The sequence below is a fragment of the Schistocerca serialis genome, chromosome 2 (genome assembly GCF_023864345.2).
Source record: "Schistocerca serialis cubense isolate TAMUIC-IGC-003099 chromosome 2, iqSchSeri2.2, whole genome shotgun sequence".
NCBI lineage: Eukaryota > Metazoa > Arthropoda > Insecta > Orthoptera > Acrididae > Schistocerca > Schistocerca serialis.
Window position 1 is genome coordinate 452,869,856 of NC_064639.1, and position 16,556 is coordinate 452,886,411.

The window sequence follows — 16,556 nt, forward strand, 5'->3', positions numbered from 1 at the left end:
CTTATACAGTGTGTCCATGAAGTCTCTCCGCAGCAGTGAGCTCTGCCGGTCTTGTCTTGCAGGGCACGTAAGGTTGGCAGCCCATTCATATCGCTGTGGAAGGTAGGGGCTGGGATTCACTGGTAGTGGCTCCAATTACGTTGGAAGATGGAATTCAACATTATTACAATTAAAAGAACGAAAGTAATTAATCATAGTATTTAAAATAAAATACACTGTACTTTCCAATATCACAGTATGTGTGGGAAATGCATAGTTGGCATAGTTGAAGGCATAGTTCAACATGTTTACAGTTATTTACAGACACATTTACCAATGTTTCACATGTAATCAAATCCAGGTATCAATTATTGCTGTCTTCAGTTCATCTGTTGTCTTTGGGTTATTTTGATACACAAATGTCTTAGCCACACCCCCAAAGGAAATAGTTAGGCTGAGACAGATTCGGTGAGTGTGGGTGCCAGAGATCTTTCGTGATTACTCTGCCTCCAAAGATTTAATCTAAAAGTTGTAAGGACTGATGTGTTGTATGAGCAGTAGCGTTGTTTTGTCGGAGAAGTGAATGAGTGCTTTCACTTTCATTCATCAGGGCAATAAATGCATGAACTGTATAGGAACAATAGACATCGAAAGTGACGGTAGTTTCAAAGATTGACCCTATAATTCACACTTGCGTTATTGCAACCCACATTTCGACTTTCCCTGCTTGGAATGGCGTTGCACTTGAGCATGTTGATTTTCTGATGACCAAATTCATGAATTTTCAGAATGAATGTAGCCAGATAGGTGAAACCAAGCCACATCAGTGAAAAAGGTTCAATGTAAAACACCAACTCCATGTCACTGAAACCATTCACAATACGTTGTTCATTCCACATGGTCCATACAATGTAACTGTTGCACAGCAGTAAGTTTATACGGATCACATCCCCATTTTTTGGTTGCAGCCGTATGTGGTGTCGTATGACAGACTTTACCCTCTTGCGATAATCTGCTCACTGGTTCTGATGGACTTCACAACATGATGTAAAAAATATTGTCAAGCTTCTATTCTCTTAAAATTGTGGGCATACCAGTTCATGGTGCATTGTGAACTGAACCTGTTGTCTGGAATTTATGAATTCTGTCATGTACCTGTGAGCTGGGACTTTAATTCATCATACTTCAGCCAATTTCTGTTAAATATTTATAAATTGAATACTCAAACCTTTCTCATGAATCAGTCTGTCTATTACGGACAGCAGTATTAAAATTCCTACAGTTGTTCCAGAGATTAACCTGAACAGACAAAACTGCAGCTGAAAATGAGACAGATGGAAGAAAGTAACTAAACTGTTTATTATTTCAAAAGTAATTACTTTAACTGTTAATTCATTTATCCCTCTGTGAGACAAGGCAGTAAATGCCGTCATGGAAAAATATTTGTGATTGTCTTCGGGACTAAGATTGTACTCGTGAGTGCAGCTCTTCATCCAAAACAAATTGATAGCCACAAATGTTGTTATTCAGGGCTCAAAAATGATGAAAATTGCACGAGGATTATTCAGGGCTCAAAAACGATGAAAATTGCACGAGGAGAGATTGGAACTGTATGGGGGATGTGTATGTCCTGCCCAGTGAAACTTTTGCATTGTAATCAAAACAAACTACAGAAGTTTTGCTGGAAAGTTCTTACACATCCCCCATACACTCCTGATTTCTACCCAGTAGATTACCTTATTTTTGGAGCCCTGAAAATGACATTAATGACCGTCAATTTGCTGTGGATGAAGAGGTGCACACATGGGGTACAATCGTGCCTCTGTAGGCGACTGCAAACATATTTTCATGAGTGCAGTGATTGTCTTGTTTCACATTGGGATACATGTATTAATATGATTATATTGATTATATTATAATGATTACTTTTGAAATAATAAACAGTTTACTTACTGTTTTAGGGTTCTGTACCTCAACCGGTAAAAATGGAACCATTATGTGGGCGCTTTATTGTCTGTCTGTCTGTCTGTCTATAAAAAGCCAGTTTTCTCAGGATTGATTGGATCTATCAAGTTGAAATTTGTCACACACCAAGGTCATCGTGGGAAGTTGGCTTACCATTAGGCTGTCTGATCATGACACTCTGCCAGACCCAAATTCCCATGTCATCAGCCATGTGTCTACAACCTGCTCTCATACATTCATTTTGTATATTCCCATACATGGGAGACATTTTAAGTTCTGTTCCTTCGGCAAACAAAAAGTAATATCAATTTAGATTTTAAACTTCTCAGCATTGTGGCACTGAGATATCGACAAAACAAGATGGGACACCAGTAATGTTCATGCGTCCTCAAGAATTGGCTCATTCATTTTATTTGCCCGAAAGACAGGATGCTTGTTGGGTACCAGAAACTCATTTTATTTCCAGGTGATCTGTTCCATCAGTATTATTGGCTGATGGTATCATTTCCAGAAAATGAACTGCAGAGTGGTTCAAAAATTTTGGAAAATATAAATCATAATGTTGAGAAGATAAATGCTAAATTGATATTACTTTTTGCTTTCCACATGTGAAAGATGCTCTTACAGATTTGAGAATCGGAGATAAGGTACTTAACAATTGCCTTCAGAAGCAGACAAGGCTTTGGAATCTAAACCAAGAAACCAAATGTGAGGCTTGGGAACCTAGATGAAGAACACGTACGAACCCAATATAGTGAGATACTATACTGAAGCGCCAAAGAAACTGGTATAGGCTTATGTATTGAAATACAGAACAGCAGAATACGGCACTGCGGTCGGCAATGCTTGTATAAGACATGTGTCTACCGCAGTTGTTAGGTTGGTTACTGCTGCTACGCTGGCAGGTTATCAACATTGAAGTGAATTTGAATGTGTTGTTATAGTTGGCGCATGAGTGATGGGCCACAGCATCTCTGAGGTAGTGAAGAATTGGGGATTTTCCTGTACGACAATTTAAAGAGTGTACCGTGAATATCAGGAATCCGGTAAAACATCAAATCTTCGATGACGCTGCGGCCGGAAAAAGATCTCGCAAGAATGGGATCGACGACGACTGAAGAGAATCGTTCAATGTGACAGAAGTGCAACCCTTCCACAAATTGCTGCAGATTTCAGTGTTGGGCCATCAAGTGTCAGCCTGTGATCCATTCAATGAAACATCATCGAAATGGGCTATGGGAGCCGAAGGCCCACTTGTGTACCCTTGATGACTGTACGACACTAAACTTTAACCTCATCTGGGCCCATCATCACAGACATTGGACTGTTGATGACCAGAAACATGTTGCCTAGTCCGACAAGTCTCATTTGAAATTGTATTGAGTGGATGGACATGTGTGGGTATGGAGACAACATGAATCCATGGACCCTGCATGTCAGCAGGGGACTGTTCAAGCTGGTGGGGGCTCTGTAATGTTGTGGGGCTTGTGCAGTTGGTGTGATATGGGACCCCCGATACATCTATATATGACTCTTGACAGGTGACATCCTGCCTGATCACCTGCATCCATTCGTGTCCATTGTGCATTCCGACAGAACTGGTCAATTCCAGCGTGACAATGCAAATCACATATGTCCATAATTGCTACAGAGTTACTCCAGGAACACTCTTTGGAGTTTAAACACTTCCATTGACCACCAAACTCTCCAGATATGAATGTTATTGAGCATATTTGGGATGCCTTGCAATGTGCTGTTCAGAAGAGATCTCCAGCCCCTCGTACTCTTGCAGGTGTATGGACAGCCACACACGATTCATGGTGTCAATTCCCTCCAGCAGTACTTTAGACATTGGTCGAGTCCATGTCACGTCATTTTGCGGCACTTCTGCGTGCTCACTGGGTCTTGTACGATATTGGGCAGGCATACCATGTTCTTTGGATCTTCAGTGTACTTGTGAATTTAAAAATAAAAATCAAATGCAGTGAAACATAGACAACAGGTTACTGCAGTGTAGCCTGTTGCTGTGGTACGTTCCCTCAAATTTGCTTGTTGACCCATGTTGAAAATTAAACCTATGTTCTGGGTAGTCTTAAAACATTTTTTTTTAGTGAGACTGGTTTTGAAGCTTAAATAGGAAATGGTATGTGTAAAAGAAGTGTCAAATGTACCATTTTTACACCTTTCCACAAAAATTGTCATCTTTTCAACAAATTTGTAGATTATTGCAAAATAGTGGGTGAATGAAAATTTGTATTCCACATCCTTGTGCTACTGACCTATTGTGTATTAAGTTTCATGTTCGACATGCGTTACTCTGTGAGATATAAGGATCAGAAGATAATGTTTTTTCTTCCAGTGATTCTCGTGTCCAACTTCAAATCAAATGAGATAACATTGTAGCACATGTTTGGTAATGAAATACACTTTTATGTGATTAAAATCAAGGTCTTTCTAATGCACACAATTTGGGAAGTAGTACAGAATATAGTTCTTTGCAGAAAACACATTTTTTTATCTTTTTACAAAATCTTTACTTTGCACTTAATTTTTCTGTATTGTAAAGTACATAAATGAAACTTTCTATTTGAGAACTTATGTTGGATTACTACATGCAAAGTTTCATGTTTGTTATTCATTATGCCGTCATTTCCTAAGACAATGGGTGTCCAGAAAGCAAGGACGAATTTGAATAGTGCACCATTTCGTCCTATGATGGTTGGCAGCTGTGGTTTTTTCATGTTTGCAATCTGTGATCCTTTCCATTAGTAGTCTGATAGCTTTTGTGTGGTGAGCATTGTTGTTTGACATTTATTTTCGTCATGGTGCAGATGACAACTGAGCAACATATCCAAGCGATAAAATGTTATTTCAAAAACAGTGAAAGTCCCATGGCAACCTTTCATGAATATTGTGTGACTTTTGGACACAATGCTGCTAAAACTGATCATAGGTTTGGAAGTTGATCTGGGAGTTTGAGACCACGGGTTCTGTTTCAAACTTTAAGGAAACAGGATGACTGCATTCTGTTCAAACATGAGAAAACATTGCTATCAAGCATGGCAATGTGACAATAAGTCCCAGAATATTGGTTCGCCGACGAGCTCAACAATTGAATTTATCACCAATTTCACTCAGTGAAATTGTTTCAAAAGATCTAGAAATGCATGTGTACAAGATTAGACGTATACAAGAGTTGAAGCCAGCATATCAAGGAAACAGACATCAATTTGCCCAATGGGTCTTGGCTCAACAAGTGAAGAATGAGATCTTCACAAGAGGAATAATTTTCTCAGATGAGGTGTACTTCCACCCCAGTGGGTACGTCAGTTAGCAGAACTGCAGAATTTGGTGTAACAAAAATTCACGGGTGACTGTGGAAGGTGAAATCATCCACAACACATGACTTTGTAGTGTTAGTTGTGGACCTGTACTTTTTGAAAGTAATGTGGGAGTTGCCATTACTGTGAATGGCGACCATTACCAAAACATGCTTTCTGATTGGTTTTTCCCTCTTATTGATGAAACATGATTTTTGGTTTCAGCAAGATTATGTTACTTATTGCACATCCTGATTGCTCTGCTGAATGAATAGTTTCCTCAAAAAATTCTGTCTTTGTGAGGCAACCAGGAGTGGCCTACCAAATCATGCAATCTTATGCTGTGTGATCTTTTTTTGTGGGGATTTGTGAAATCAAAAATGTACATGAACAAACCACAAACAATACAACAATTGAAGGGTGAAAATAAAAGGGTTATTAACGGTATTCCACCACATGTTTGTGAATTTGTCATCGAGAACTTCAGCGAATGCATTGCTGGTTGCTGCAGAGTCTTGAGTGGTGATATGGAAGATATAGTTTTTTACACATAAATGGGAGAAGTTAGTTACTTATGTGTTCATAAAACAATTATATTATCAGAAATTTTTAAGTTCAATAGCACTTTAATACCCATCCCTACTTCCCAGACACCCTCTGTAAGAAGCCAAATTTTGAAACATTTTCGTGCACCAATTTTATGGGTGATATTGTCTAAAATCTTCTTGCTGAATACAACTCATAAAATTATTTTTTGCATGCTATTCCCACACTCTCTTTAGATTCCCCACTATTTCAGCCATCATCAATTATTTTATTACCCAAGTAGCAAAATTCTAAAACCTATGGTGTCTTATTTACTGATGTAATTACCTCAGCATCAGCTGATTTAATTCAACTACTCTCTATGCCCTTGTTTTAATTTTGTTGATATTCTGTTATCCCTTTTCAAGGCATCCATTCCATTCAGCTGGACTCTTATGTGCTTGGAAAAATTACAATATCATTGGGAAACCTAAAAAGTTTTTGTTTCTTCTCGCTGAACTTAAATTCCTTTTCATGTTCGTCTTTACTACATTTACTCGAATAGAAGACAGTCCTGAATTTAAAATGACCTCCCAACCCCCTTTTTCTAAGAGGCTTCTTGAAAAAAATTTATTTTTAGTATCTTCTGACTCATTAAAACTACAAACGGTTTTATTTACATGAAACGTCTGCCAAAAAGTTGTTATATCCATTCTAAACTCATGCCATTTATTGATTGTCTGCATTTTAATAATACCTGGGGAATTAAAATGAACTAAAAGAAGTGGTTTACATTAGTTTTCAGACCATTTTCTTCTGTACCATTTTTGCTTACTAGCCCTGTAGTCAGTAGTGTCACTATTTTAAATCATCGTCATCCTAATAACACAGCTGTGAAATTTATATATTTGTTGTCACAAATATTAGGCTGTTTCTTCCAAATATGTTGCTATTGTCGTTACAGTGCTACTTGAGAACACCGCTGTTTTCTCTGAGTGCATATCAGATTTTGCTTCTATAATGTTGTGTGAATGTTACAATGTCTGTCTGCTTCCAAACATATCCATTGCGTACTACTCTCTCATGGGCTGTGTAGAACCAGCTGACAGCCCCCTTTCAATCCCATCACATGTCATGGTGACCATTGACAACATTGCAGCAAGAAACATATAAGTTTGCCTTGGCTATTATCTAGACTTTTGCCATCTCCTGCAGAAATGAATACTATTGTTGAGTATTTGTCCAACTTTAAAGCCTGTTCGATCCCAGCTATAAATGGACTCGGGCAAACTGCAGTTTAAATGTGGTAGATGTTCATAAAAAGCCAGTTTATGTAGTGTAGATTTCCATGGTTGGAAGTATGATGAAACTTGCTACTCTCTCATCACTCCCGTCCCCACAATCATCCCAGCCAAGTTGGTGTCACTGTTCCCCTAAAGAAGAGCGCTATTAGAATTAAGTTCCATTCTCGAACGTTTGCTCACTCATGACAACAATTACAGCCAGTTTAAAATGATTTCTTTCCTTTGTTAGAAATTTCATTGTGGATTAATTTTTCTTCTTGTTTCATAGTGTCACCATCATATTGTATAGCTGCTTAAAAGCTGGTAACGTTCTTACCTAGTATTCTGATATATGAACGGTGACTGAATTTCTCACTTGCAATCCACTTAGTAAATCATTATAGTCTCTCTAACCAAATAAAATATTGGTCTGGGTTCTGATTCAGCTAATGTTTTTGAAGGACAACATTTCCATTTTTGAGTGTTATCTTTACTTAAAAAGCAGCATTGATGTTTGTGTACAGTATCCATACATATGTGAGAGAGTTTATTGCAGATGTGTTTGTGTACGGTGTCCATATATATGTGAGAGTATGAGATTTTCACTCTGCAGCGGAGTGTGCGCTGATATGAAACTTCCTGGCAGATTAAAACTGTAGTTTGGAAGGTAGGAGATGAGGTACTGGCAGAAGTAAAGCTGTGAGTACCGGGCGTGAGTCGTGCTTCGGTAGCTCAGTTGGTAGAGCACTTGCCCGCGAAAGTCAAAGGTCCCGAGTTCGAGTCTCGGTCGCGCACACAGTTTTAATCTGCCAGGAAGTTTTATATGTGAGAGTGTTTGCTGCAGACCTATTCAAACATAACAAAAGTTTGTAAGATGATAGAATTTAATACTATTTCTTCAAGTGTTTCACAAAATTGTCAAATTTTAATCAGAGTAATAGACTATTGCAGTAAAGGATAGTTTAAAACCCTGTCTCACTCCCTCTTCATTTACTGCTTGCTTTTCAAGTTCTTCTATTCTTATGGCTGCAGTCTGGTTTCCACACAAGTTACAACCTTTTGCTCCCCACATTTAATACCTGATAACTTAAGAATTGCAAAGAGTATATTCTGGTCAGTGTTGTCATTGCCTTTTCTTAATCTACAAATGCTGTAAATGTGGATTTGCCTTTCTTCAATCTGTCTGGAGTCAACATTGCATCATGTGTTCCAACGTATGTCCTAAACACAAATGGAGCCTCCCCAGGTCAGCTTCTAACAGTTGTTCCATTCACTTGCAACTAATTTGTGTTAGTATTTTTCAGCCGTGACTTATTGAACTGATGATATTACGTTTCCATGATCATTGTCAAATATGTAGTGTCTAAGAAACCTGCTTTTTCGGATCGCTAGACAGCATTCAATAAAATCAAATTACTGAGTTTTATTATGAAATGTAAAAATACAATACTTAACTTTACAATTACACAGATGTGTCTCAAGCAAAGGGCAACATAAGAAAAATTAAATCATCTTCAGTATAAACAATTCCAAGTCTGTGCTACGTAGTGTGTACAAGTGAAGTAAAGAGTGTTGACGCGTCTATCCAAGTCACTAGTCTTGAAGCTGCCTGTTCTATTGGAGTGTCGCCAGTTGGTCACTGGGCTTATGTCATCTTCACATAGGGGCAGCTGCTGTCGCGTTGTCGAGAGGGGTCGGTCGGCTTGTGATTGGCTGATGTCTTCTCACAGCCATCTCTTCTCTATCATCCCCAACTGGTGTGCTAGCACTTGAGTTACTTTCTGTGTTCCTGTTGAACAGTTTTTTCATGGTTGGTTCTCCTAAGAATCTTTATACTTCTAAGGTGATGCCATTTTCTTAAAGTGAATTGTTCCAACTTAGATCTTTCTGTGTCCTGTCAGGTTCTTCCTACAATAGTGCATCCACAAATTCATCTTTGTCCACTTCCTCAAGTCCTTCAGTAATATTTTATTAAAGTTTCTTGATGTTACATCAGAGCATAACTTACAAGAGCACTGATACGCCGTTCCATACATGTACTTTTTATTTTGCAAACACATTCATACTCACTTTCTCTTTCCAGGCTCAGCTTTGCCAGATTTTATAAAAAAATTGAATAGTTTATCAATATACATTTGCAGAAAATAGTGTATTTGAAACTTTCACTGTTCATCTGAATACAAATTACCATTGATTAGGTAATTTTGTATTTTTCCATTTTGGGCCAGAACTTGCGTTTATTGTAAGTGCAAATTTTAGTAATTTCTTACTATGCTGATTTGAAACTTAGGATTGCAGTCCTGAGAAATACTTGGGAGTCTTTCTTTTATTGCTGGTAATGCCTAATTTAGTTTGAGAAACTATATTAAGATTATTTCTTGTTGTCTTAGTATTCTCGTAGTTTTTTTTTTTAATACTATATTAAGATTTCAGTGAGATGATGTGCTTCATTAGTGCTTTTTACCACTTAACTGCACTCTTGCTCACATAAAATTATGCACTATATTTTATCCTATTGTGAAGATTTCCGAATTAATGCATTGGTAATAAGGGAAAGTTGCTTGATTCAGTTCAAACATTTGAGAATACTGTCCTTTTTTTTTTTTAGAAATTGTTGGTTGCTACCCCTGTGAATGTAACTGAATTGCAGAATAAAATTGATCACTGTAACAGATAATGGATTTTGTGCAATGCTAAAGTAGTCCTTTGGCTTCATACTTTAGATCAGGAGTGTCTCAACTGTTGTCATCATGGAATGGTGAAGGTGATCTTTACCACCTGAATAATCTTCATCTTTTCATTACATCAACATGATAGTGACATGTTGATGTAGCATAATTGTAATCATATTGTAAAAATGTTTCTATTACGTAACACTTTACTTGTATATTTACTCTTTGCCTGTCAGTTACCTAGCCCTGAGTCAGCAGTTGTCTTCTGACATGTAATGTGTTTGCAAACTACTGTAATCAAACGAAGCTAGAACACAATAAGAGTTACAGTCTCATTGTTGAGTGCTGACTTTGTTTGTTGTCCTGCTTTTCAAACAATTGTGCATCCTAAGCAATATACATGATTCCTCTTAGGTGCAGTAGTAGTTTTCGATTTAATCAGTAGGTCCCCCCCCCCCCCCCCCCCCCCCCCCCCCCTCCTTTTTTTTAATACTGCTGCCTGTAAAAGATGGGAGTGTGTCCTTTTTCTACCCAGCATCCCTAACCTGCAGTATGGAGTTTCCTCCCAGAAGATGAAGTGCATTGATAGTACATAATTTTGTCAGTATAATGTGGCTCTAGTACGAGGTGCATTCAAGTTCTAAGGCCTCCGATTTTTTTTCTCCGGACTGGAAAGAGATAGAAACATGCGCATTGTTTTAAAATGAGGCCCGGTTCATTGTCAATACGTCCCAGAGATGGCAGCACCGTACGGCAGATGGAATTTTACCGCCAGCGGCGAGAATGAGAACTGTTTTAAATACTTAAAATGGCAACGTTTTCCTTGCTTGAACAGCGTGCAGTCATTTGTTTTCTGAATTTGCGTGGTGTGAAACCAATTGAAATTCATCGACAGTTGAAGGAGAAATGTGGTGATGGAGTTATGGATGTGTCGAAAGTGCGTTTGTGGGTGTAACAGTTTAATGAAGGCAGAACATCGTCTGACAACAAACCGAAACAACCTCGGGCTCGCAGAAGCCGGTCTGACGACATGATCGAGAAAGTGGAGAGAATTGTTTTGGGGGATCGCCGAATGACTGTTGAACAGATCGCCTCCAGAGTTGGCATTTCTGTGGGTTCTGTGCACACAATTCTGCATGACGACCTGAAAATGCAAAAAGTGTCATCCAGGTGGGTGCCACGAATGCTGACGGACGACCACATGGCTGCCCGTGTGGCATGTTGCCAAGCAATGTTGACGCGCAACGACAGCATGAATGGGACTTTCTTTTCGTCGGTTGTGACAATGGATGAGACGTGGATGCCATTTTTCAATCCATAAACAAAGCGCCAGTCAGCTCAATGGAAGCACACAGATTCACCGCCACCAAAAAAATTTCGGGTAACCGCCAGTGCTGAAAAAATGATGGTGTCCATGTTCTGGGACAGCGAGGGCGTAATCCTTACCCATTGCGTTCCAAAGGGCACTACGGTAACAGGTGCATCCTATGAAAATGTTTTGAAGAACAAATTCCTTCCTGCACTCCAACAAAAACGTCCGGGAAGGGCTGCGCATGTGCTGTTTCACCAAGACAACGCACCCGCACATTTAGCTAACGTTACGCAACAGTTTCTTCGTGATAACAACTTTGAAGTGATTCCTCACGCTCCCTACTCACCTGACCTGGCTCCTAGTGACTTTTGGCTTTTTCCAACAATGAAAAACACTCTTCGTGGCCGCACATTCACCAGCTGTGCTGCTATTGCCTCAGCGATTTTCCAGTGGTCAAAACAGACTCCTAAAGAAGCCTTTGCTGCTGCCATGGAATCATGGCGTCAGCGTTGTGAAAAATGTGTACGTCTGCAGGGCGATTACGTCGAGAAGTAACGCCAGTTTCATCGATTTTGGGTGAGTAGTTAATTAGAAAAAAAAAAATCGGAGGCCTTAGAACTTGAATGCACCTCGTATAATTGTTTTATTTTTTAATGCGTACTGGTATTTTGTGGTACCTACAGGTTCTGCACAACACAATTTGGAAATTGCAGTTTTAAAAGCAGGGCTTTAGGTTTTATGTTGGCTGATTTTTTGAACAGGTAGAATCTGAGCATGTGTTAATAATGTCAGAGTAGTTTTAAAAAAAGCAGAATATTTCTTTGAAGAGGTGAGTCTGCATACCTGGTGCATGCATGGCAACTACAGCAGGGTCTCCGGGGTGAGGGCAACAAGTTTAAAGAGAGAAAAAAAGAGGACTCTAAAGAAATTTTATATCCTATTTCATTGTTTTAGAAATATTACTACCTTTTTTATGCATTGGTATTCATAAAAGTATTTTAATTCATTTCTTTGAAGAAATGTGATATTTTTGTTTTTATATTACAACCTGATAATTTATTTAGTGTAAAAAATCTTGATGTACAAATTTGGGTATGAGATGGAATTATTCTTACATCTTCAAGTAGATATAAGTTCGTCTAAGCTGCGAAATAAAAATACCAAATACTGTGTGTAATGAAAACACATTATTTTTGCAGTTATGTATTTCGGCTGAGTTGCACGAGACTCGGACAGTGGGCCATTGGTTATGTAACGTGTGACGGTGATATTCTGCAGACTATACCGCAGAACAAATCCTTGTGCCAAGCCTTACTGGATGGCTACAGAGAAGGCTTGTAAGTTTGCGTGTATCACCTGTTGCAGTGTGAAGTTAATCATGTGTTTACATAGATCAGTTAAATGCATAATTTTTCAAACTGTGGTATTTTATGACAACTGTTTTCCTCCACTTCTCTTAGCTACCTCTATCCTGATGGTCGTAATGTGAATCCTGATCTTTCATGGGCAGTTCAGCCAACACCAGAAGATCATATAAAAGTAACTCAGGAGCAGTATGAATTATACTGTGAAATGGGTTCTACCTTTCAACTTTGTAAAATTTGTGCTGAAAATGATAAGGATATTCGAATAGAACCTTGTGGACATCTTTTGTGTACACCGTGCTTAACATCCTGGCAGGTAGGAGTACCAAATTTCCATTTAGACGTCTTCAGATTTTTACATATGATAAGTCATATACCACCAAATATGTATAAATTTCTCTTTGAAATGCTAGCAACTATTAACAGTGGATTGTTTTAATCATTTTTAATAGACTCCCATCATGACAAATGGAATATTATTTTAATGTGTGCTTCTAACTTTTGCAGGACTCTGAAGGTCAGGGTTGCCCATTCTGTCGGGCGGAAATTAAGGGAACTGAGCAAATAGTGGTTGATCCATTTGACCCAAAGAGACAGCATAAAGCTGGCTCTACAGGAAACCTTGTGGATCTAGATGAAGATGAAGAGGTAGCACTTCCATCTGAATAATAGCCCCCACTCCTCCACTTACATTTTATTCTGCCTGCTTTCTGTCTGTGTTATTTTGAGCCTGTATGTTGCTTGCTTTGTCAGTTGCTTCATGTTGCTGTTTGGTGTATTCTTCTAACAATATTCTGGCTGTTCCATGTGTATGCTAAGTTCAAAAGTTCCCATACTGTGGGTTTTATTGTAGTAATATACTCACATGAATGATGGACTTAAATTTGTTCAGATATTGTTATTTTAGTATTGCAATATGCATGGGTTTAAGACAGTTCAGGCAAAACAGTCCTCCCCCTCCCCCTCCCCCTCCCCCCCACCCCAGTTGTGTGTGTGTGTGTGTGTGTGTGTAACACTTGACTATTCATTTAATCTTGAGTGTTGATGACAACAAAATCATTACAACATAATTATTCAAGCTAGCCCTGGACACATTTGACCAACAAAATTGACTGAAATATTTGAAGCAATTAAGTACAGTTGGTACAGTGATGTGTTATCATTTGTTATTTGAACTGTGTTCAAAGGTCAGCTCCTAATATTGAGAAGAGGATCTTCATTTTGTGATGGTTCATTTCTTGAACAATGGAATTTCTATTCAATCTCAATATTAATATGAGTTTTGAATCAGTATTAATCATAAATATTACATAAGTTTCATATTGTAAACTTATTATGCTGTTCAGGAGCTTTGTCTGTGATAAGACTTGTCTGTTTATTATCTTTCAAGTACATGTTATCCAGGAGTTAAATGGCTACAAGATTGATTTTATATTGTACAGTGATTTTTTATAATTGTATTTTGAATAGTACAGTAGACTGTTACTGAAATTCTCAAGTGTATATAATAGAACTTATGTACTTGTTGCTTAAGTACTGGGAGATTCATACATTCTTGAACTTCCAGGTATTTTTATTTATTACATTGCATATCATAAGATATTAAAAACACAGCCTTATCTTTTGTTTTGCTGCAAATTATAGATGTATATCACGTGTAACAATAATACTGTGATAATTTAATCAGCAATTATAATGATAAGTATTTTGTGAGGGCAATCTGATTCAATAGTTACTTTGAGAGAACATCATTCGAGGTTGCATACGCACATGGTACACATGTGTGAGCATTCCTCTTTTCCATCACACATCTCCACATCCTCTTATCTCCTGTTTTGTTATTACTCACAGTGTGCATGTGTGCATGTATGCATGTACATTTGCATGAGAAACCATGTGGAGCCCCAATGAAAGTTCCATTTTCCTGTATTATGCATTTATTTTATTGTCTGTATGAAAATAAATCTGAACATTGTGTTTGCTTTCTAAGTAAACTTTCAAAAAGGTGAAGTTTGTCATGTTAACTTCATAAGCCCTCTGCTTTTCTTTCTATTCCAAATAGAAATTTCACAATCATTGGTATGTCCTTAACGACAGGATATATGCGTACAAGAGGTGTGTGTGTGTGTGTGTGTGTGTGTGTGTGTGTGTGTGTGTGTGTGTACACACGTGCGTGCGTGCGTGTGCGTGTGCGTGCGTGCCAGTATCGGTTACATTACTGGCTGACACAGCTAAATGTTACATGTACGTATAATAAATTTAAAGAGTTCCGTTAGTTGAAAAGTTGGATTGCAGAATTTAGATGATGCACAGACAGAAATATAGAAACTATACATCAAAATAAGAGCCTGATATATTCTGAAGAGAAAAGATACCTACATTTTCCATTACAGCTTGTTTTATATTAAATCTTATCATAAAAATTTCCCTTTTTGTAGACCAAGTGAAGTGACATATGATGAATAGACTCTTATTTGTTAATAGTGGAAACTAACTTTCTCTGGTTTTGCTAAACAGTGTTGTAGAAATGACTCGAGGCTCTGGCTGATTTATTGATAAGTACATTTTGCTGATGTACAGTGGAATTGGAACAGTTTTGGATAGTTGTTCTTGTATAAAATGAGCAGTAAGCTTTAAGTAGTCTTACCATATTTTTCCAGCCATTTTTTAAATTAGCCATTCATAGGAAGTGTGCATTTCTTAAATTTGCTATATAACAGCTTGCCTTTTTAAAATTTTTGCATTCCTTAACTTTAGTAATATATATCAAAGTTAAAAGTGCAGTCACTTGAATAACTATAGGCAATACCTCTTACAATGACCTATGAAGCAAATGCCGAGTAAAATTAAATGGACTGCTAAATGTGTAAATTTTGTCTTGTGCAATATTGTGTACTATATTTTAGTATGTTCTGTATTGTTGATTGTACTAGATAATGTAAATATAAAAGTAGGTAGTACATGTTATTATTTTTGTAAGGAACCAAATTACTAATAAAATTGTTTTTCATATGCTGAAATATGCAGAGTATTGCATAGAGAGGCAGGCAAAAGTACTTGACATAATAAATATATGAATACTACCTTTTAAATTTAAAGTGGTACAGGTTTATTTGAAACGAGCAACATCCTTTCATTTATAGAATTATTGTTTGCTTCTAAATCTGTAATAGTTAGATACTTATGAATGGTGTAATAAGTTCTTAAGACTGTTGCTTTATGCACAATTTCAGTATGAATGTTGTACATAAGAAATTATATTGACGTGACAACACACCTAAACCTGACAGTTTTTCCTTTGCAAATAAAATAGGGTGTTCCTGTAAGAAATGAGTTGGAATCATATCAAGGTATTTTAATCACATAACACAGTGTAAGTTACGGGAGGTTTTTTTCTTTTTTTTTTTCAAGGGCCGACTTCCAGGTGCACACTATTACTGTAGCAATATTTTTGAAGGTATTCTGTAATTTATATGTAGACTACAATTTTCCTCATTCATTTCCTTCTTCCAGATTTAGTTGTTTAATATATTTGGCTACAGAATCTATTTAGGAAGATGACTTTGTTGTAGCCTGTGTAAAATTTGAAGTTAAGGAGTTCTGTTTGTCATTGCTTCCAAAATGTACTATAACATTGTTCAGCAACAGTCCTTGCTAGTGACCTTAAATATGTCGACTTGTTTAGTATAACATTATCTTGATGAACCTTTGAAGGATTGTAACAGTGTTTACACTGCTAACATTCCACAAAAGTGACCTATGGAAATTTGTAGTTTGACTTAGTTCTCTCTGGTGACAGTTTTGGATATTAATGCAATCACAAAAGGAATTACTTAGTTCACACAAGATTGACAACTTAGCACATTTATGTTGCCTTTCCTTCTTAGCAGCACAATTGCTGTTTCCTCAATTACAGTTAGTGTAGGTAGAAACTGATATGGTTCTGTATTCTGAAATAAGGAAATGGTCCCTTAAAGTTGCATGATGCAGTGCTTTGGTAGTCATTCTGTTTTGGTGAGACTCGCATGAAATGTGATACGTGTGTGTGTGTGTGTGTGTGTGTGTGTGTGTGTGTGTGTGATATCGTAATCTTGTGTAACAGCAACAGTTAAAGAGCTATCACTGCTGATTACAAG

The 16,556-nt window shown here is 37.5% G+C and overlaps 1 protein-coding gene across 5 annotated transcripts in view; it reads left to right on the forward strand.

Moving 5' to 3' along the window:
• LOC126457332 (E3 ubiquitin-protein ligase CBL) overlaps positions 1-16,556 on the forward strand; it is a 181,277-nt gene that overhangs the window by 27,581 nt on the left and 137,140 nt on the right. For 4 of the 5 annotated variants that reach the window (XM_050093538.1, XM_050093541.1, XM_050093540.1 and 1 more), the window contains exons 4-6: positions 12,256-12,393; positions 12,517-12,739; positions 12,928-13,068. In XM_050093538.1, coding sequence (XP_049949495.1) covers positions 12,256-12,393; positions 12,517-12,739; positions 12,928-13,068 — 502 coding nt within the window. The remainder of the gene's footprint in view (positions 1-12,255; positions 12,394-12,516; positions 12,740-12,927; positions 13,069-16,556) is intronic. The other variant, XM_050093539.1, reaches the window with a different exon arrangement.